Raw genomic sequence first — 24688 nt, forward strand, 5'->3', positions numbered from 1 at the left:
TGGCACAAAGAATTGCTCAGCTACTTATTGAAAGGTTGGCAGTTTGAATGCTTGCAAAAGGTAGCAGCCACTGAAAAACTCAAGGAGTGTAGTTCTCTCTAAACCTGCATGGGGTCACCATGAGTTGGAATTAACTCAATAGCAACTAGTTTAACTGGTTAGGAATGTGAAGGAGTTAGCCAAGGGGTTATCTGGCAAAAGATTTTTCCAAAAAAAGGAAAAACGCCAGAAGGGGAGAGTAAAGTCAAATACCACTGTGAATGGAGCAGAGTGAGATGTGGGCAAGCAACAGTAGAGAAAGCTGGAAAGGTGACTGGGGTAGGTGGACATACCATGTTCTAGGACATTTGTTGGCCATTGTAAAGTCTCTGGTTTTGAGTGAAATGCAGAGCAATCTCAGGCTTTTGAGCAGAGGACAATATTAACCTGAAAGCTTTTAAAAGACCTTTGTGAGGCGGAGCCAAGATGGCGGAGTAGACAGGCGCTTCTGGCGAGCCCTCTTTACAACGAAGACCCAAAAAACAAGTGAAACGAGTATATTTATGACAAACCAAGAGCCCTAAGCATCAAAGGCAAGCTTAGAAAACGAACAGAGGGGCAGAGGTAGGAAGAGACAGTTCAGAAGCTGAGAGGAGTTACCGGACCTGAATCGCAGGGAGTCTTCAGGCACCATTCCCGGAGCGGTGGCAGCGGGCTGGTACTAGCGTTCAGCTGCAGTTTCCTCAGGGAGAAGCAGCCAGCCAAACAGCTTACTTACACCTCCGGAACCACAGAAGAACGATCTCTCGGCAAAAGCTAAGTACTTGTGTATATTTTACTGGGCCCCCCCACCCCCAAGCCAGCATCAGCAGCTGAATTTCCTGGGCCTGAGATGGGCACTGTTGAGCGCCTAGAGCCATTCTCCCAGCCTTGGAGAAGGAAGAAATTTGCATGTGGGGGAAAAGATTACTTGCCAGCTCCACTAACTGGGGGAGCTCAGGACAGAAGCAGCTCCTGTCCAGGTATAAACAGTCCATGGACTTTGAAAACCTTTCCCCTTTGCACGGACCTGTGTGGGCCTATTTCAGGAGAATAGGCCCTTGTAGGCAGACTCCAACCGTTTCTGCTGTGCAGTGCAGAGGTGAGTGTTTGATGTTTGACATTGCTTTGCCTATTAAACTGGGTCCTTGCCTACGTTCATCAGGGGCCTAAGTACTGGTAGCTCCACTCAGGTCACCCAGCCACCTGCGACAGGGGTCCAAGGAAAACTGGTACCTCCCAGTCCTTAAAACCAAAAACTTTGGGTGCCCATGGTCTGTCTACAGAACCAAAGAACCTGCACGCTCTAAGAAACAGGGACACGCTTTGCTCAGAGACACTCGGAGGTTGGTTCTCAACACTCTGCCTTGTTCAGAGTGTGACCCCCTGCTGCAACCAGATACTGGTACCTACACCAATCACTCCTGCCCCTCTAAGACTGTAGGACAGAGCCTGTGTCACATACTTGATGATCAGCTACCTGGACCCTTCAGCTGAATCCATAGAAGTAAAGTGAATGGATTTCTAGACTGCTACACCTGATAACAGCTCTAGCCATCTGGGGAAGGGACGTCAGAGCTCCAAAGGCAAAAATGATCAAGCTAGCACACCCAAGCAACCCATTTGGGCATATCAAAACAAAACAAAGCAACGTGCTACGACACAGTAAGCAAACATAAACTAATGCAATAACTTATAGATGGCTCGGAGACAGCAGTCAATATGAAGTCACATAAAGAAACAGACCATGATCACCTCAACAAGCTCTCAAAACAAAGTACCCAGGGATCTTCTAGATGAAAGTGCATTCCTGGAATTACAAGATGTAGAATACAAAAGTTTAATATACAGAACCCTTCAAGACATCAGGAAGGAAATGAGGCAATACACAGAACAAGCCAAGGAACACACAGATAAAGCAATTGAAGAAATTAGAAAAATTATTCAGGAACATAATGAAAAGTTTAATAAGCTGGAAAAATCCATAGACAGACAGCAATCAGAAATTCAGAAGATTAACAATAAAATTACAGAAGTAGACAACTCAATAGAAAGTCAGAGGAGCAGAATTGAGCAAGTAGAAGCCAGAATTTCTGAACTGGAAGATAAAATCACTTGGCACTAATATATTTGAAGAAAAATCAGATAAAAACATTAAAATTAAAAAAATGAAGAAACCTTAAGAATCATATGGGAGTCTATCAAGAGAAATAACCTATGAGTGATTGGAGTACCAGAACAGGGAGGGATAACAGAAAATACAGAGCGAATTGTTGAAGATTCGTTGGCAGAAAACCTCCCTGGTATCATGAAAGTTGAGAAGATATCTATCCAAGATGCTCATCGAACTTCACATAAGGTAGATGGTAAAAGAAAGTTACCAAGACATAATCAAACCTGCCAAAACCAAAGATAAAGAGAGAATTATAAGAGCAGAAAGGGATAAACAAAAAGTCACCCACAAAGGAGAGCCAATAAGAATAAACTCAGACTACTCAGCAGTAACCATGCAGGCAAGAAGGCAATGGGATGACGTATTAAAAAAATTGAAGGAAAAAAATTGCCAGCCAAGAATCATATATCCAGCAAAACTGTCTCTTAAATATGAAGGTGAAATTAGGACATTTCCAGATAAACACAAGTTTAGGGAATTCATAAAAACCAAACCAAACCAAAACTACAAAAAATACTAAAGGGAGTTCTTTGGTTAGAAAATCAATAATATCAGCTATCAACCCAAGACTAGAACACTGGGCAGAGCAATCAAAAGTCAACCCACACAGGGAAATCAAAAAAACAAACCAAGATTTAAAAAAAGGCTCAAAACAAGGTAATAGCGACGTTATTATATGAAAGAAGGCAACATTAAAACAATAAAGAGGGACTAAAAAACGTAAGCATACACCTTCCATATGGAGAGGGAGATACGGCAATACAAAGAAATAAAAGTTAGTTTTAAATTTAGAAAAATAGGGGTAAATAATAAGGTAACCGCAAAGGACACAAACTATCCTACTCATCAAAATAAAATACAAGGGAAAAATACAGACTCAGCAGAAACAAAATCAACAACAAATAATATGAGAAAGGCACAATATATAAAGAAAATCTACTCAGCACATAAAATCAAGTGGGAAAAAGAAACTGTCAACACACACAAAAAGACATCAAAATGATAGCACTAAATTCATACCTATCCATAATTACCCTGAATGTAAATGGACTAAATGCACCAATAAAAAGACAGAGAGTGGCAGTATGGATTAAAAAACAAGATCCGCCTATATGCTGCCTACAAGAGACACACCTTAGACGTAGAAACACAAACAAAAACTTAAAGGACGGAAAAAAATAAATCAAGCAAACAACAATCAAAAAAGACCACGAGTGGCAATATTAACTTCTGACAAAATAGACTTTAAAGTTAAATCCATCATAAAGGATAAGGAAGGACACTATATAATGATTAAAGGGACAATATACCAAGAAGATATAACCATATTGAACATTTACGCACCCAATGACAGGGCTGCAAGATACACAAAACAAACTATCAGCATTGAAAAGTAAGATAGACAGCTCCACAATAATAGTAGGAGACTTCAACACACCACTTCCAGTGAAGGACAGGACATCCAGAAAGAAGCTCAATAAAAAAGGCATGGAAGATCTAAATGCCACAATCAACCAACTTGACCTCATAGACATAGATAGAACATTCCACCCAACAACAACGAAGTATACTTTCTTTTCTAGTGCACATGGAACATTCTCTAGAATAGACCATATATTAGATCATAAAGCAAGCCTTAGAAGAGTCAGCCTGTTCTCTTTTTCAAGCTTGTTAAGAAAACTCACTGCCAGGAACTAACCATAGCTAATCCAAATTCTCTTTCCAATCCAAGCATAAATCTAACTGAGGTATGGGAAAGGAGGAGAAAGAAGGGATTGTTCAGTGTTGTTATCAAGTTTGGGGAAAACCGGATAACGTGTTCGAGCAGTAATGGATATCTTTACCTAAAGGGAGGAATTAGAACTATAATATATCTGAATGGGCTTTTATATGGGTAGGACCAAATAAATGGATAGTGAAATAAAGGCAATGACTATTACAAAATTAAAAAAAAGACCTTTGTGTAGGGGCAAATGTAGAAGCTGGCAGATCTGTTAGATGGCTATGGCCATAATCATATAAGAAATGTTGAGGCTGCAGTGGTGGCAATAAAAGTAAGTGTGCAGGGTGATCCCTAGATACTTTAAAGGGAGGCCCATCAGAAGTTCCAGGTAGTATGAGGGTTGGGGTGTGAGACAAAGATGTGGCAAGGATAAGTCCAACATTTTTACCAATGAAGACTAAAAAGATGGAGTGCGATCAACAAAGATGTGGAAATCTTCAAGGGGAGTAGTTCTATGGGAAAGCCTGCAGAGGTTACTTGGGGCTTGCTGAGACTGAAATGAGGATAAGACATCCAAGTGGGGAAGATACAGAAAAATAAAGATTTTTAAAAGACTGGTTTTTTAATGAGGAAAGTACTTGAAAAATTAACTTTAAAAGGATAGCACATTTTACTGAAAATAAAAAGGACTAAGGAGTGAAGAATGGGGCATTAGGATTAGAGGAAAACTCATTAACAACCTGCAATATACAAATGACACAACCGTCCTTGCTCAAAGTGAAGAGGACTTGAAGCGCTTACTTATGAAGATCAAAGACCACAGCCTTCAGAAGAGATTATACCTCAGCATAAAGAAAAGCAAAAATTGTCACAATTGGACCAATAAGCAACACCATGATGAATGGAGAACAGATTGACGTTGTCAAAGATATTTTACTTGGATCCACAATTATCACTCATGGAAGCAGGAATCAGAAATCAAATGACCTATTGCACTGGGCAAATCAGCTGTAAAAGACCTGTATAGTGTTAAAAAATCAAAGACATCACCTTGAAGACTTAGGCATGCCTGACTGAAGCTATGGTGTTTTCAATAACCTCACATGTACCCAAAAGCTGGACAATGAATAAGGAAGCCAGAAAAATTTACACTGTTGATTGTAGGCGTTGGTGAAGAATACTGAATATACCATGGACTGCCAGAAGAACAAATAAATCTGTCTTGGAAGAAGTAAAGCCAGAATGCTCATTAGAAGCCAGGACGTCGAGTCTATGTCTCACATACTTTGGACATGTTATCAGGAGGGACGAGTCCCTGGAGAATGACATCATACTTAGCAGAAAGTCCACGAAAAAGAGGAAAAGCCTCATTGAGATAGACTGACACAGTGGCTGCAACAACGGGTTCAGCATAGCAATGATTGTGAGGATGGAGGAGGTGCAGGCAGTGTTTCGTTCTATTGTACACAGGAACCCTATGAGTTGAATTCGACTCAACGGCCCTAACAACAAGAAGTGTAATTAATAAAAGATCGTAATAAAATACTATAAAACATTATTAAATGATATCCAAATCAACTGAAATAAATGAATACAGTATGCTTTTAGAGCACTGTTCTACCCAAATAAATCTTACTAATAAAAAGAACTTCCACAAAATTCTAACCAGAAATTCACAAAAAAATACTTCAAAAATTTGCATGGAAGTACAACGGTTCAGAAACAGCCAAGATATTCTAAAGAATGCTGCATGGGGAGACTTGTCCACACACACACACATTCAAATAATTCTGTGTGTATGTGTATAGGTATAATAAATTAGACAGCATTGTATCAGTATAAGAATATATAAGTTGATCAATGGAAAGAAGCAAACAGTCCAGGAACTTGCCCCCTATCAATATGGAAAGTTGAATCATGACGAGGAAGCACTGCAGGGCATTGCCAGAATCTACATACACTTTAATATGTCATCTTGAGTCAACAAATTATCTAATTGGAATAATTAACATATTTCTACGTACTCCATATGCAAAAATCAATTCCAAACAGATTAATTTTCTAAAATTTTTATTGTGCTTTAAGTCAAAGTTTACAAATCAAGTTGGTCTCTCATACAAAAATTTATATACACCTTGCTATATACTCCTAGTTGCTTTCCCCCTAATGAGACAGCACACTCCTTCTCTCCACCCCGGCAAAAGATCAATTTTAAATGTATAAATCTAAAATTGTAACATCTTCAGAAGTTATAAATAAATGATTTTACGATAACAGAACACAGAACATTTTCTGATATAACAAGTCAAGGGAACAGACTGACAAAACTATATTAAAATTCAGAACTATTAATCAAAAGGCAGCAAAAAGTGAGTGCATAAACTACATATGAGATAGACAATTTCAACATATAAAAATGAAGAATATATTTCCAAAAGCTATAAATTAGCCCTAAAACGTCAGAGAAAGATGAACTAATAGTGGGAAAATATGCACAGTACTAGAGTGGTTTACGGTAACTGTAGAATAAAGTTAAAGGAAGATACCATTTCATACTCCTCTACAAAGCAAAAACCAATTAATTTGATAATCCCCATGTTGCGACGCAAATGCAACAAATAAAATACATATGTATACTATGCAGGAGGGTAAACTGGTAAACAACATCAGCACTTCCTAGTAAACTGAAACTTGGCTACAATCTGCAACTTCGCCATTTCCCCTCACTAGAAAGTTATTAGGCAAGAGCACTTGGACCCTAGAAAGAGAATGAACAGGGCGGCACTATTCACAAGAGGAAAAACTAAACTTGAAACAACCTAAATTTTGTAAGCTGTACAACAGAAAGGTAAATTGTGGCCCATTCATAAAATGGAACACATACATACATAGGTACATAGGTAGACTAGAGTCACAGACATCAACAGACATGAAACTCAAAAACATCCTAATGAAAACAAGTAACTAAAGAACCCAAAAGAGTAACTACATTTATGGAAAGCTCAAAAAATACAAAACTCAACAATATATAGAATACATAGTTTAAAAATTAAGACTTAGGTGGTAAAGCGGTAACAATGACAAACCAAAAACCAAACCCGCTCCCGTCAAGTCAATTCCAACTCATAGCGACCCTGCAGGACAGAGGAGAACTATCCCATACAGTTTCCAAGGAGCACCTGGTAGATTCGAACAGCCAATCTTCTGGTTAGCAGATATAACTCTTAAGCACTATGCTACCAGGGTTTCCATAATAACAGCAACAACAATAACAAATTTCTAAAATGCAGACAGCAGTTACGGTGTTGGTGAAGAATACTGAATATGCTACAGACTGCCAGAAGAACAAACACATCTGTCCTGGAAGAAGTACAGTCAGAATGCTCCTTAGAAGCGAGAAATGTGAGACTTTGTCTCATGTACTTTGGACATATTATCAGGAGGGACCAGTCCCTGAAGAGGCACTGAAACAGTGGCTGCAATAATGGGCTCAAGGATAACAATTGGGAACACAGCACAAGACCAGGAAGTGTTTCCTTCTGTTATACATAGGATCACAATGAGTTGATTGGCACCTAACAACAACAGTTACCTCCAGGCTAATGAAATCAGGACAGGACAGAATGGGAGGCTCTAAGAACTCCCCAAGTCCTATTTATAGTCAAGTATTAAGATTCCTGTTAATAAAATCTTAAGTGAAAATTTTCATGTGTTGTTTACAACATACTTTACAATAAAAAGTTAAAAACATGATTTAAAACTGGAAATACAATATAATTTGCATATATTAATCTCACCAAGTAATTTGAGAGCCCCTTCATTTTGATTTAGCTTGTCCTAGGTCAGGAGGGCTTATATGCCTCGACTTTTTATATCTGGATCTTAGAAATTTACATTTATATTCACTACAGTGAGCTTCGTAAAAGGAAAATGTCGGAAACTCCAAGCGTCCATTCATGGTCGTGATGTTAAAAAAACAGAAAACTAAGACAGATCCATCAAGTGTAGTATTACGGAGTTTATACAACTTTATACTCAAGCTGTCCATGTAGTGGTATGAAGAGATCTCCAGGATAATTTGTCAACTGAGAAAAGTATAAATTCCAAGCTATCTTTTGTACAACAAAGGAAAAAAAAACAAGACAGATCCACCAATGCAGTATTATGCAGTTTATACAACTTTGACCCAAGCTGTGTATGTATTGTTATGAACAGATCTCCAGGATAATTTGGTAACCGAAAAAAAGCAAGTATAAATTTCAAGCTATCTTTTGTATAACAAACCCGGGGAAATAAAATTTATTTGCTTGCATTTATATAAAGAAACAATGGCAAGACGCTTAAGAAATTTTACAAGGCTGCTTATCTAAAGATAGCTGGGGAAGAAGTACAGTGTGGACAAGCTTAGGAACAATTCTTCATAATGACTGTTGGTATTGATATTTGAGCTTTAAAGGTATTATCTATGGAGAAAACAATAATTTTACTATTAAACATAATATAAATCAAACATGGTATTTAACGTGTTTCCTAGGAATTCCATTCATAAGTACATAAGCATTCAATATTTAATCACTTAGGGACTAATTGTTATGAAATGGTCTAATATATTTCTGCAAATTAAAAATGTTCAGAGCTCTATGTTTAAACCCAGTAACCAAAAATGTAAGTCTGGGTGTTCATTTTATTTCCATCAGAAGGTTTCTAAAATGGCTAGAAGAGTTAAAACATTAGTAGTTCTGCCATTACGTGGTAAACGTAACGACAGTCCTTCAGATCCTTCTCAAGACTTAATCAGTTTTAGGGTAACTTTTACAACAGTTAAAATAGGCATTCTCCTGTGTTTCAGCAGACTAAAATCCACTAAATTAAAAAATTATCAGTAGAAGCATAGTTAACTGATCCTAAAATTTGCTTCCAGTGGAATCTGTGACCATGAGAATTTAGATACACCCATCTGTGGGATTCCAGACATATCCAATAAGGATCCTGCCCACAAAGGACTCTGGGATTCAGCAAGAGTGACTGACCAGGCAATAACCCCAACCATAGTTAGACAAGGACATTAACCAGACTCCCTTCTTTCTCCCTCTGGGAGGATATTAGGTAGCCCCTAAGAGAACGCAGTGGCTATGTGGCACAAACCTCTGGCCTTGGCTGGCCCTACCCCCCACTAGCTGGGTACACGCACTCTATGCTTTCCTTGGATCCATTCTGGCATTTCAAAGTTTACACCTGCCCCTTACAATGAACCCACATGGGAGGAGCCAGTGGAGTAAACAGTCTGTATTTTCTTGGTGGTACTACTTACCTACTATTTTTACTCCTAGTATTGGCAATATTACAACCAAAATTGAGATGCTACTAAAGTTCATCACCACCCCTCTAAATGACACTGAATGTGGGGTTGTTGCTCTCAATGAAGAAACTGCCGCCACGAGAAAAGTGGTGCACCAGAACAGAATGACTTTGGACATGACAATGGCGGCCCATGGAGGCACCTGTGCTTTATTAAAAATTGAATGTTGTGTACATGTTCCTGACAATACACTCCTCGTAAACCACTCCCCTGTTCACTTGCGGCCCATTTAGATTGCACAGAACGAATGGGGGATGACACCTGGTGGACGAAGATTAAGGGGTGGTTCTCTGGTGTGGAACATGGTGGAAAAAATTACTATTTGGACTTTTTTCCATCATAATAACTGCAATCATTTTTTGAACTTCCTCATATTGGAAACCCTGGTAGCACAGCGCTTAAAAGCTATATCGGCTAACCAAAAAAAAAGGTCGGCAGTTCGAATCCACCAGGTGCTCCTTGGAAATGCTATGGGGCAGTTCTACTCTGTATTACAGGTCACTATGTGTTGGAATCGACACGATGGCAATGGGTTATATTGCTAGTGTGGTGTACGTCTGCAATGCTTTAATAAAGTTGAGAAGGGAGCCGTACACTCATTTCCCCTGGTCCCTGCAAGTGCAGGGAAGCTCAAGGAAGATATGAATGTATGAGATCATAAGAACGAGGCAGAGACTTCAACACACCACTTTCGGTGAAGGGCAGGACATCCAGAAAGAAGCTCAATAAAGACACCGAAGACCTAAATGCCACAATCAACCAACTTGACCTCATAGACATATACAGAACACTTCACGCAACAGCAACCAAATATACTTTCTTTTCTAGTGCACATGGAACATTCTCTGGAATAGACCACATATTAGGTCATAAAGCAAGCCTTAGCAGAATCCAAAACGTTGAAATATTACAAAGCATCTTCTCTGACCATAAGGCCATGAAAGTGGAAATCAATAACGAGAAAAGAAATCAAACACTTGGAAGCTGAACAATACCCTGCTCAAAAAAGACTGGATTATAGAAGACATTAAGGATGGAATAATGAAATTTAGAGAATACAATGAGAATGAAAACACTTCCTATTGAACCTTTGGGACACAGCAAAAGTGGTGCTCAGAGGCCAATTTATATCAATAAATGCACACATCCAAAAAGAAGAAAGGGCCAAAATCAAAGAACTATCTCTATAACTTGAACAAATAGAAAGAGCGCAACAAAAGAAACCCACAGGCACCGGAGGAAAACAAATAATAAAAATCAGAGCTGAACTAAATGAAATAGAAAACAGAAAAACAACTGAAAGAATTAACAAGACCAAAAGCTGTTTTTTTGAAAAAACTCAACAAAATTGATAAACCATTGGCCAAACTGACAAAAGACAACCAGGAGAGGAAGCAAATAACCCGAACAAGAAATGAGATGGGCGATATTATAAGAGACCCAACTGAAATTAAAAGAATCATATCAGATTACTATGAAAAACTATACTCAAATTTGAAAACCTAGAAGAAATGGATGAATTCTTAGAAACACACTACCTACCTAAATTAACACAAACAGAGGCAGAACAACTAAATAGACCCATAACAAAAGAAGAGATTGAAAAGGTAATCAAAAAACTCCCAACCAAAAAAAATCCCTGGTCCAGACGGATTCACAGCAGAGTTCTATCAAACTTTCAGAGAAGAGTTAACACCACTACTACTGAAGGTATTTTACAGCATAGAAAAGGATAGAATACTACCAAACTCCTTCTATGAAGCCAGCATATCCCTGATACCAAAACCAGGTAAAGACACAAGAAAAGAAAATTATAGACCTATACCCCTCATGAATGTAGATGCAAAAATCCTCAACAAAATTCTAGCCAATAGAATTCAACAACATATCCAAAAAATAATTCACCATGACCAAGTGGGATTCATACCAGGTATGCATCGATGGTTCAGCATTAGAAAAACAATTAGCGTACTCCACCACATAAATAAAAGACAAGAATCACATGATTTTATCAACTGATGCAGAAAAGGTATTGACAAAGTTCATCACTCATTCATGATAAAAACTCCCAGCAAAATAGGAATAGAAAGAAAATTTCTCAACATAATAAAGGGCATTTATACAAAGCCAACAGCCAACATCACCCTAAATGGAGAGAGCCTGAAAACATTCCCAACCAGACAAGGATGCCCTTCATCACCACTCTTACTCAACATTGTGCTGGAAGTCCTAGCCAGAGCAATTAGGCTAGATAAAGAAATAAAGGGCATCCAGATTGGCAAGGAAGAAGTAAAAGTATCTCTATTTGCAGATGACATGATCTTATACACAGAAAACCCTAAGGAATCCTCCAGAAAACCACTGAAACTAATAGAAGAGTTCAGCAGAGTATCGGGATACAAGATAAACATACAAAAATCAGTTGGATTCCTCTACACCAACAAAAAGAACATCGAAGAGGAAATCACCAATGCCATTTACAGTAGCCCCCAAGAAAATAAAATAAATCTTACCAGAGATGTAAAAGACTTATACAAAGAAAACTACAGTACACTTCGGCAAGAAACCAAAAGAGACTTACATAAGTGGAAGAACATACCTTGCTCATGGATAGGAAGACTTAACATTATAAAAATGTCTATTCTACTAAAAGCGATCTATACATTTAATGCAATTCCGATCCAAATTCCAACAACATTCTTTAATGAGATGGAGAAACAAATCACCAATTTCATATGGAAGGGAAAGAGGCCCCGGATAAATAAGGCATTACTGAAAAAGAAGAACAAAGTGGGAGGTCTTACTTTACCTGATGTTAGAACCTATTATACCGCCACAGTAGTCAAAACAGCCTGGTACTGGTACAACAACAGATACATGGACCAGTGGAACAAAATTGAGAATCTAGACACAAATCCATCTGCATATAAGCAGTTGACATTTGACAAAGGCCCCAAAACAGTTAAATGGGGAAAAGACAGTCTTTTTAACACATGGTGCTGGCATAACTGGATATCCACCTGCAAAAAAATGAGACAAGACCCATACCTCACTCCATGTACAAAAATTAACTCAAAATGGGTCAAAGACCTAAACATAAAATCTAAAACGATAAAGATCATGGAAGAAAAAATAGGGACAACGTTAGGAGCCCTAATACATGGCATAAACAGTATAGACAACATTATAAAGAATGCAGAAGAAAAACCAGGTAACTGGAAAAAAAAAAATCAAACACTTATGCTCATGCAAAGACTTCACCAAAAGAGTAAAAAGACTACCTACAGGCCGGGAAAAAGTTTTTAGCTATGACATTTCTGATCAGCACCTGATCTCTAAAATCTACATGATACTGTAAAAACTCAACTGCAAAAAGACAAATAACCCAATTAAAAAATGGGCAAAAGATATGAATAGACACTTCACTAAAAAAGACATTCAGGTAGCTAACAGACACAAGAGGAAATGTTCACGATCATTAGCCATTAGAGAAATGCAGATCAAAACTACAATGAGATTTCATCTCACTCCAACAAGGCTGGCATTAATCCAAAAAACACAAAATAGTAAATGTTGGAGAGGGTGTGGAGAGACTGGAACACTTCTACACTGCTGGTGGGAATGTCAAATGGTACAACCACTTTGGAAATTGATTTGGCGCTTCCTTAAAAAGTTAGAAATAGAACTACCATACGATCCAGCAATTCCACTCCTTGGAATATACCCAGGAGAAATAAGAGCCTTTACATGAACAGATACATGCACACCCATGTTTACTGCAGCACTGTTTAAAATAGCAAAAAGATGGAAGCAACCAAGGTGCCCATCAACAGATGAACGGATAAATAAATTATGGTATATTCACACAATGGAATACTACACATCAATAAAGAACAGTGCGGAATATGTGAAACATTTCATAACATGGAGGAACCTGGAAGGCATTATGCTGAGTGAAATTAGTCGGTTGTAAAAGGACAAATATTATAAGAACTTGAGAAATAGTTTAAACTGAGAAGAAAACATTCTTTTGTGGTTAGGAGGTGGGGAGGGAGGGAGGGTGGGACAGCGGTATTCACTAATTAGATAGTAGATAAGAACTACTTTAGGTTAAGGGAAAGACAGCACACAATACAGGGGAGGTCAGCACAACTGGACTAAACCAAAAGCAAAGAAATTTCCTTAAGAAACTGAATGCTTCAAAGGCCAGTGTAGCAGGGGCAGGGGTCTGGGGATCATGGTTTCAAGGGACATCTAAGTCAATTGGTATAATAACATCTATTAACAAAATATTCTGCATCCCACTTTGAAGAGTGGTGTCTGGGGTCTTAAATGCTAGCAAGCAGCCATCTAAGATGCATCAATTGGTCTCAACTCACCTGGATCAAAGGAGAATGAAGAACACCAAGGATACAAGGTGATTACGAGCCCAAGAGACAGAAAGGGCCACATGGACCAGCGACTACATCATCCTGGGACCAAAAGAACTAGATGGTGCCCGGCTACAACCCATGACTGCCCTGACAGGGAACACAACAGAGAACCCCTGAGGGAGTAGGACAGCAGTGGGATGCAGACCCCAAATTCTCGTAAGACCAGACTTAATGGTCTGACTGAGACTAAAAGGACCCCGGTGGTCATGGCCCCCAGACCTTCTGTTGGCCCAGGACAGGAACCATTCCCGAAGCCAACTCTTCAGACATGGATTGGACTGGACAATGGGTTGGAGAGGGATGCTGGTGAGGAATGAGCTTCTTGAATCAAGTGGACACTTGAGACTATGTTGGCATCTCCTGCCTGGAGGGCAGATGAGAGGGTGGAGGGGGTTAGAAGCTGGCGAAAAGGACACGAAAAGAGAGAGTGGAGGGAGAAAGCAGGCTGTCTCATTAGGGGGAGAGTAATTGAGAGTGTGTAGCAAGGTATATATGGGTTTTTGTGTGAGAGACTGACTAGATTTGTAAACTTTCACTTAGAGCACAATAAAAATAATTAAAAAAAAAAAAAAAAAAAGAGCCAGGCAGGAAAGGGGTGGATTGTGGGGTGTTGGACATATTCAAAATGAATCCTGCTCATGATGGATTCAGACTGAACAAGGGTGGACGACCTGGCAGTAACCCTATCAGTTGTTAGACAAGGACATTAACCAGATTCTCCTCCTCAGGGCCACCCTCTCCACCCCCCACCAGGTTTTCAGATTTTACTTCCCCTCCCTTTCTTCTGCGGTGGTCCTCCTGCAGTGCTGGTGTCACATTCCTATCCCCCCAATGTAATTCACCAACTCCTTGAATATTAACTATTAGACCAAAGGCCCCAGGTAAAAGCCAGTATCATGCCCTAAGTTAATGACCTTCGGCATCTAAGTCTCCCCTAATTAAAAACCTTTAGTCCAATCAACCTGGCTTTTGCCACCTGTTTTTTTGGAATAGGAACCAAGACTTTCCAAAAGTGTTCAGGGGCTACTTTACCCTGGTGACTCCGGATTACACCTGTGGTGCTGCCCTAGCTGCTGGGCAGGCAGAAAGATATCACCGTCTCATATCCTGAGCTGCTTTAGCAAAAAAGAACACCTTTATTTTAGATTTTAATCCAAGACTGGTGAAAGTAGTCACAATTTTTAGAAATATAATACCAACTCTAGGTACACACAGGCTGGGAGGACCTGGACCCAGACTGGGTATCATGCTTCTCACACACCTGAAAGACTCAAGTGAAACCATTCCCCACTGGAAAAAATGATGATTTTCGAGACTCCAGACATGATCTAGTTGGATTCGCTCTCCTGACTTATTCCTTTGGTGACTAATAACTCTCCTGTTCTTTACTCGATTACACTGTATGGAAGATAGGCCTGTGGTTTTGAACTGCACGGAAATAGTTCCAGTGCCTGGGGTAAGCCAAGAACACTGTTTGCAGTGATGGCACAAAGATGGCTCTGGAGGCCCAGGGCTCAGCCTCCTCAGCCAGAGCTGCACCATCTTCAGGCTCTGCTTATGACATTCTGTCATTCAATATAGAGCACTGAGGGCCAAGGTGGGGATGTTAAGGACCCATGGTGCCAGCTCTGAGAGTCACATGTGGAAGGTATTCCCAGGTATCCAAGGCTTGAAAATGCACATACGTACAGAGGAAGGGCCCAGTGACAGTGAAGCAGGGCCTTAGGATGCCTTTTAGGATTTACCCTTGGCCTCCTCTGACACCTTTTACCTCACAGAAGAAACACAGCACAGAGCACACAGCAGGTCCTCCATCAAAGCATATTTAGTCTCACCCCCTTATCCTAAGCATTATCCAGCTCTCTGTGGTACTCACCATCTCCTGGCTACAGCTTCTGGAGGTTAAGTGAATTTTCTCTCTGAGCTCAATACGTGAGTAGAAGCAGAGCCACTGGGCAGTCTGGAGGCAGATGAATAACGTTTGGTCCACACAGCCAGTCAGAGCAGTCGAAACTCCTCACTTGTGATAACAAGGATATGCCAGACACTCGCTTCAGGCACCCAGCTGCCTAAACTGGACTAGTTCTCTCTGTGTCACACCTGGGACCTGAAATGGAGAAAAATCGGGAGGAGACGGTGTTGACTAAGAAGGCAGTAACAGGGTCTTGACTGTCAACTCTTTCCCTGGGCAGAACTTCCTCCCAGGCTCAAGGGGGTGCTCTACCCTAGGTCCATTTACATTTAAGGCAGAACAGGCTCCAGCCTTGCAGAGCACACAGCTGCATCCTTTACGCAGTACACAGAGCCTCTTTCTTTCGGCAACAAGATCACAGGTCGGGGAATTTACTCATTCTGGAGCATGAGAAGCATCCATGGCAATGCTGGAAAATTTGAACCTGATTTTCTCCAGAGACTCAGGAGTCCAAGCATGGGTTAGTGTGTCCATCCACATAACTATGCCCTTGTAGATCAACACACATATTGTTATTTGATATCAACATGGGTGCATTTTCAGGGAAAACGTATTTTTCACCTTTAGTCAATGCATTCATTGTGCTGCACTGATTTTTAATACGTGCAGTAAAATCCGTTACCACTCCCCTCATTCCCACCCAGCTTCCCCATGCAGCTGACTCCTACACTTTTCTTTTTTTTATTGTACTTTAGATGAAGATTTACAGAACAAACTGGTTTCTCATCAAACAGTACACACATTGTTGTATGACACTGGTTAACAACCCCATGACATGTCAACACTCTCCCCTCTCAGCCCTGCGTTCCCCATTACCAGCTTTCCTGTTCCCTCCTGCCTTACAGTCCCTGCCCCAAGGCTGGTGTTCCAAGGACCTGTTCAATCTTTGGCTGAAGCGTGAACCTCAGGAGTGACCTCATTACTGAGCTGGAAGGGTGTCTGGGGGCTATACTCTCAAGGTTTCTCCAGTCTCTGTCAGGCCAGCAAGTCTGGTCTTTCTTTTTGAGTTAAAATTTTGTTCTACATTTTTCTCCAGCTCTGTCCAGGACCCTCTATTGTGATCCTTGTCAGGGCAGTCAGTGGTGGTAGCCGGGCACCACCTTGTTGTTCTGGACTCAGTCTGGTGGAGGCCGTGGTAGATACGATCCATTAGTCCTCTGGACCAATCTTTCCCTTGTATCTTTAGTTTTCTTCATTTTCTTGCTTCCGAAGGGGTGAGACCAGAGGAGTATCTTAGATGACTGCTCAGAGGCTTTTAAGACCCCAGACGCTAGTCACCAAAGCAGAATGTAGAACATATTCTTTATAAACTATATAATGCCAATTGACCTAAATGTTCCTTGAGATCATGGTCCCCACAGCCCTCAGCCCAGCAATTCGGTCCCTCAGGGATTTTGGATGTGTCTGTGGAGGTACCATGACCTTGCCTTGTACACGTTGTGCTGGTTTCCCCAGTATTGTGTACTGTCTTACCCTTCACCAAAGTTTCTATTTATCTATTGTCTATTAAGTGTTTTTCCATCCCCACCCCTCCCCTGCCTTGTAACCATCAAAGATTTCTTTTTGTATGTAAGCCTTTTCATGAGTATTTACAATGGTGGTCTCATACAATATCTGCCCTTTTGTGACTGACCTATCTCACTCAGCATAATGTCCTCCAGACTGATCTCAGTGTAAATGCTCTCTCTTGCATGACCATTATACAATGGTCTCCCCTTTCAGTATTACCTTTACTTTTACTATTTCCTCTAATACCTCTAATTTTAATTCACAACTTTATTTGTACACTAGTTTCAACATAAACTGGGAGCTTGTTAGATATGCAGACCCTCAAGCTACACCCTAGGCCCTCTAAATAAAAATCTACACTTGAACATGCCCAGGGTTATCCACATTCGCATTCAACTCTAACTCAAGAGACCAGGATTCTATCAACTGAGATGCCCTTTGAACCATCTACATCTACGTTATATCATCCACTATCTTCCTGATCCAGAATTAATCTCCATGCTTAGGCCACTTCACAGTCTTTCTTAACTTGTTCAAAACAAACTGCTGCTTGACATCATTCATTCATGGTTGCCATTTCCAAAGTCTATTTGCAGTTTGGAGCCCTGGTGGCATAGTGGTTAAAAGCCACACTGCTAACAAAAAGGTTGGCAGTTCGAATTTACCAGCAGCTCCCTGGAAACCCTATGGGACAGTTCTACTCTGTCCTGTAGGGTCACTGAATCAGAACTGACTCAACAGGAAAGAGTTTGGTTTGTATTTTTATTTGCAGTTCAGGGACCAAAGTGTTCAGTTTTAAGTTACGAGTATACTTACACCCATCCCTACTTAATGCCCATCAGCAGCTGTCCATAGTCCTTCAAAAAGCCCAGAGTAGTCAACATGGTTCTAAACAATCTGCTGCCACTGCTTCCTCCAGTCTGGCCTACACAACACCCCCCAACCTCCAACCCACAATTTGTTTTCTTTGTTCTAATCATTTCTTCTATCAAGGAATGGATAATAATGCATTTTCTGCTGCTTTAAAGATTTATACACTCACTTTTTGCAACTGAAATACTCTTTCCACGCCCACTCATCATACATGCTCTCAACCCTGCTCAATGTATATTGCTAACAATGTGTATAGCTAAATCCAACTAATTTTATGAATCTTCACTTAAATGATTTTTCCTTACAAGGCATCTGAACTGACTCTTGGGTTAGGTCCTTTTATAACGGGTATCAGATGTCCATAGTTTTTCATTATTCAAAACCAGCTCTCATGCAAGACTGGAAATCTATGGGCAGACACTCTATATCTTGTTTTCTTGGTTCCTTCTCGTCTATGACACTAATAATTGGGATCACACTCTGAATAATCACACACATGGATTGTTACCCGTTGTATATATGCTCGAACTGCGCTATCCTGCAGAACTTTCTCTAAAGAACAGACATGTTTTATTTCTTCATGGCCCAATATGGAAGCCACATGTGGATATTTAGCACTTAACACGTCACTAGTGCAACTGGGAACTGAAGTTTTTCTTTAACGTTTAATTATTTTAATTGGGAATAGCCACATCTGACCAGTGGACATCACAGCTCTAGTGGACTCACCAGAACCATAACTCAACAACATGGCAGAGAGGGTGTAAAAGCTGCCATCATCAATGCAGAGCTTCACAGCTTGTTTTCTGTTCACATTTACAAAAAATACGAACATTCTTTTCTCCACACACTAGTTTTCAACAATGGGTTCTTAGATATGATGCCAAAATTATGAGCAACAAAAGACAAAATAAATCATAAACTGATGTTGTTGGTTCTGACTCATAGCGACCCTGCAGGACAGAGTAGAACTGCCACATAGGATTTCCAAGGAGCAGCTGGTGGATTCGAACCACCAAGCTTTTGGTAAGCAGCCAAGTTCTTAGCCACTGATCAAATTGAAAATTTCGGGCATGAAAGGATTTCATCAACAAAGTGAAGAGACAAAGCACAGAATGGAAAAAAATATTTAAGAATCATAGATCTGATAAGGACTTAATAACCAGGGTATATTAAGAACTCCTACCACTCAACAACAAAAAGATTAAACATTTTATAAATGGACTAAAAACTTAAACAGACATTTCACCAGAAAAGATACATAAATGCCCAATAAACTCATGGAATATTTTCCATGTCATAAGTCATTAGGGTAACATGTATCAAAACCACAGTGAGATACCACTACACCCCTGCTAGGATGGCTAGTATCAGAAAACAACAAGAGTTGGGGAGAATGTGGAGAAACTGTTGGTAGGATTGTAAAATGGAGCAGCCTCTGTGGAAAACACTTTGGCAGTTCCTCAAAAGTTAAACAAAAAATTAGCATATGACCCATAAACTTCCATTCCTAGGTATATGTCCAAAAGGTCTGAAAGCAGGAATGCAGACAGGTTCTTTAACACCAATGTTCATTGCCACACTACACTTAATAACCAAAAAGTAGAAACAACTCCAATGTCTATCAACAGATACACAGATAAACAAAACATAGTATATTCACACAAAGGAATACTACCCAGTGATAAAAACAAATGAAGTTCTAATAAAAGCTATTGCATGGATGAACCTTGAAAACACTATGCTAAAGAGATAGATCAGATATAAAAGGACAAATATTGTACAATCCCACTTAAATGAAATATACCAGCAAGAGCTTAGAGGGAAGAGGGGGAGCTAATGCATAAAGGCACTGAGTTTCTGCTGAGGGTGATGGAAAAACTGAGACACTGATCATGTGTGCACTGATGGTTGCACGCATGGTTAAAGGAATACTGAATCTTGTAAAAATGGTTGAAGCAAATGTTTTGTTCTGTATTTTTTACCACACATTCAAAAAAGATACCATTAATGCAAAAAAGAACCTTAGTTTCTTGGTCCGAGTGTACAGTTAAAAGGAGAGAAATGTGGATACTGTGAGGATATGGGAAAGTAGGAAACCGTGGTGGCGTAGTGGTTAAGTGCTACGGCTGCTAACTAAAAAGTCAGCAGCTCAAATCCACCCGGCGCTCCTTGGAAACTCTATGGGGAAGTTCTACTCTGTCCTATAGGGTTGCTACGAGTTGGAATCACCTCAACGGCAACAGGTTCTTATAAGGAGGTAAGTAGGTATCTCAAAGATTTAACGCCAACCTGTTGTCACTGTTGTGTGCCATGGAGTCAATTCTGACTCATAGTTAACTTTACACCATGCTCACCTAGGCTAATAAAATTGCATTTGAGCAACTGCAGTGTGAAAAGAATGGACTTTTTAAGGTAACTGGATCTGGCTCACCCTATCCTTAACAGAGAAAATACATGTATGTGTACATATATATCCATATATATAGAATTACTTGTGTAACAAAAATTCTGGTAAATTTTAATCCTAAATAGTAAAAATAAAGAGATTTGCTAATGACACTGGAGTTAACAATGATTTTTCAAACAGGACACTTAAGTTTAGACACGTGAAATTTTTGAAACGATATAAGCAGCTGCTGCTTGACTCTTTAGTGTCCGTATTTCACATCTTTTCTTCTATGTAAAATGATATCTTTTTGTTGCTCTTACATGCAATAGGTTTGATATACACATACTAACTTCATTCTAAGAGGTACTGGTTGTGCAGGGGTTAAAGCGATTGCTAACTGAAAGACTGGCAGTTTGAAACCACCGACCACATCGTAGGAGAAAGATGTGGCAGTAGGCTTCTGTAGAGATTCACAGCCTTGAAAATTGTATGGGATCACTAAGAGTTGGTCTGAGTGGGTTTGGTATCTTCATTCTACATTAGTACATTTGGTTTAAAAAGAAACATTCTCTAGTCATATTACAGATGCCACATGTTCTTTTATCATCAACTTAAGAATTACTTCTTCATGCTGAAAATTCCTTAGTATAAATCTTTATTTCCTAATAGCTGCACATTTCACATTTATTTAAATACGTTCCTAAAAGTACACCCAAGAAATCACATGATGCATTGCACTGGGCAAATCTGTTGCAAAAGACCTGTTTGAAGTGTTAAAAAGCAAAGATGTCACTGTAAGGACTAAGGTACCCCTAACGCAAACAACAGTGTCTTCAATCACCTCATATTCGTGCAAAAGCTGGACACTGAATAAGAAAGACTAAAGAAGAATTAATGCCTTTAATTATGGTGTTAGTGAAGAATACTGAATATACCATGGACTGCCAAAAGAACGAACAAATCGTCTTGGAAGAAGTACAGCCAGAACACTCATAATGTTTCAGACATGTTATCAGGAGGGACCATCCCCTGGAGAGAGACATCATGTCTGGTAAAGTAGACGGTCAACAAAAACGAGGAAGACCCTCAACAAGATGGACTGACACATTGGCTCCAACAATGGGCTCAAGCATAGCCACCACTATGAGGATGGCACAGTTCTGCTTTACATACGGTTGCTATGAATCAGAACCCACTCGACGGCATCTAACAACAACAATAACACTGGGTAAAACAATTACTACAAAGGATGAAGTACTTTTTGCAAAACTGTGGTGTGGCTGACCCTCTAGAATCTGCTTAAGAATTTTGATTAGTTTGATTAAACATGCCTCCCATTTTGCCCTCGTTCACAACATTTGTCGTTCTGCCACTGGGAATGTGCATGGAGGCTTTTACTCCATGAAGCTTTCAAACTATCAAGAAGGGTGGTTCTTTGGCAGCAAAAACGGTGGCTGACACACCAGCATCCAATCCTGCACAGATGTTCCTTCTGCCAAGCATTAATATCTTGGACAAAGACCAGGTGTGTGACCTCTAAAAATCAGTCATGGCCTATATTAAGCTTGTTCAGCCACATCACATTTTACAGCAGACCAACTAGGACTGGCCATATTGTTTCTCACAAAATAGTGATGAAAATGTCTATCTCACAGCCAAAGAAATTCCTCAAAACATGTCTCTTATTAAATATTTTCTTCCTGAAGAGTCAATAAGACTAAGGTCAGACTACGCAGCAGAAGCCAAGCAGCCAAGAAGGCAATGGGATGATATACATAAACCCTTGAAGGAAAAAAATTGCCAGTCAAGGATTACATATCCAGCAAAACTGTCTCTCAAATATGATGGTGAAATTAGGACATTTCCAGATAGAGAGATGTTTAGGGAATGTGCAAAAACCAGCCAAAATTACAAGAAATACTAAAAGGAGTTCTCCAGTTAGAAACTCAGTAACATCAGATAACAACCCAAAACTAGAACACAGGACAGAGCAGCAAGATATCAACCCAGATATAGAAATGATAAAAATGAATCAAAGCTAAAATGCTCAAAACAGGGAAACAGAGATGTCATTACGTAAGAGATGACAACATTAAACCAAAAAGGAGGGACTAAAAAATGTACTCATAGATCCTTCATATGGAGAGGAAGTCAAGGCAATAAAGAGAAAGAACAGATTGGATTAAACTTAGAAAAATACGGATAAATATTAAGGTAATAACAAAGGGAACTAATAATCCTACACTTCAAAATAATATACAAGAAAAACATAAAAAGACTCAGCAAATACTAAATCAACGACAATGAAAAGGAGGAAAAGAAAACGTATAAGAAAATCGACTCAGCACAGAAAATTAAGTGGAACAAAGAAACGGTCAACAAAATACACAAAAAAAGAGACCTCAAAGTGATAGCACTAAATTCATACCTATCAATAATTACACTGAATGTAAATAGACTAAACAGGCAAGTAAAGAGATAGAAAGTAGCAAAATGGGTAAAAAAAAAAAAAAAACCACCTGTCTATATGCTGCCTGTAAGAAACACATCTTAGACTTAAAGACACAAACTAAAACTCAAAGGATGGAAAAAAAAATATTAAACTGGAATTAAAAAAAAGCAGGAGTGGCAATATTAATTTCTGACAAAATAGACTTTAAAGTTAAACCCACCAAAAAGGATAAGGAAGGACACTACATGATAATTAAAGGGTCAATACGCCAAGAGAACATAACCATAATAAATATTTACATATCCAACGACTGGGCTCCTAAATACATAAAACAAAACTAACCACATTGAAAAGCAAGATAGCTCCACAATAATAGTAGGAGACTTCAACACACCACTTTTGGTCAAGGACAGATATCCAGAAAGAAGCTCAGTAAAGACACAGAAGATCTAAATGCCACAATCAACCAACTTGACCTCATAGACAAATACAGAACACTCTACCCAACAGAAGCCAAGTATACTTTCATTTTCCAAAGCACACGGAACATTTTCCAGAACAGACGACATATTAGGCCATAAAGCAAGCCTTAATAGAATCCAAAGCATCTTTTCTGACCATAAAGCCATAAAAGTAGAAACTAATAATGGAAAAAGCAAGGGGAAAAGAAAAAGGAAACTAAACAACACCTTGCTCAAAAACTATTGGGTATAGAAGAACTTAAGACAGAAAAAAGAAATTCACAGAATCATATGAGAGTGAAAACACATCCTACCAGAACCTTAGGGACACAGCAAAAGCAGTGCTCAGAGATCAATTTATAGCAACAAATCCACACATTCAAAAAGAAGAAAAAGTCAAAATCAAAGAACTAACCCTACAACTCAAACAAATAGAGAACAGCAAAAGAAGCCTTTGGGCACCAGAAGAAACTATGTAATAAAAATTAGAACAGAATTAAATGAAACAGAGAATAGAAAAACAAACCAAAGAGTTAATAAGACCAAAAGCTGGTTCTCTGAAACAATCAATGAAATCGATAAACCATTGGCCAAATGAAAAAGAAAAACAGGAGAGGAAGCAAATAACCTGAATAAGAAATGAGATGGGCGATATCACAACAGACACAACTGAATCTAAAAGAATCATAACAGAATACTATGAAAAACTGTACTCAAACAAATTTGAAAACCTAGAAGAAATGGACAAATTTCTAGAAACATACTACCTACCTAAAATAACAGAAATAAAGGTAGAACACTAAATAAACCTATAACAGAAGAAAAGATTGAAAAGGTAATTAAAAAACTCCCAACCAAAAAAAAAAACCCTGGCCCTAATGGCTTCACTGGAGAATGAGAAGAGTTAACACCACTACTAGTAATGGTATTTCAGGGCATAGAAAAAGATGGAATACTCCCAAACTCATTCTATGAAGCCAGCATAACCCTGATACCAAAACCAGGGAAAGACACCATAAAAAAAAGAAAATTACAGACCAATACCCTTCATGAACTTAGATGTAAAAACCTTCAACAAAATTCTAGCCAATAGAATTCAACAACATATCAAAAAAATAACGCACCATGACCCAGTGGGATTCATACTAGGTATGCAGGGATGGTTAGAGAAACAATCAATGTAATCCACCACATAAATAAAAAAGGCAAGAACCACCTGATCTTATCAATTGGTGCAGAAAAGGCATTTGACAAAGTCCAACACCCATTCATAGGACCTATCGAGGACATCACATAATGAATAAAGCCAAGAGCTCACTGAAA

At 39.2% G+C, this 24688-nt stretch overlaps 1 protein-coding gene across 7 annotated transcripts in view; it reads right to left on the reverse strand.

Moving 5' to 3' along the window:
• LOC100663706 (zinc finger protein OZF-like) overlaps positions 1 to 24688 on the reverse strand; it is a 46986-nt gene that overhangs the window by 17385 nt on the left and 4913 nt on the right. For 5 of the 7 annotated variants that reach the window (XM_064280713.1, XM_010593315.3, XM_010593314.3 and 2 more), the window contains one exon: positions 15583 to 15813. In XM_064280713.1, coding sequence (XP_064136783.1) covers positions 15583 to 15585 — 3 coding nt within the window. In that variant the 5' untranslated portion in view covers positions 15586 to 15813. Of the gene's footprint in view, positions 1 to 644; positions 1829 to 15582; positions 15814 to 24688 lie in introns of all 7 variants that reach the window. The other 2 variants (XM_023552391.2, XM_064280712.1) reach the window with 1 other exon arrangement.

Source organism: Loxodonta africana, chromosome 3, assembly GCF_030014295.1.
Source record: "Loxodonta africana isolate mLoxAfr1 chromosome 3, mLoxAfr1.hap2, whole genome shotgun sequence".
NCBI lineage: Eukaryota > Metazoa > Chordata > Mammalia > Proboscidea > Elephantidae > Loxodonta > Loxodonta africana.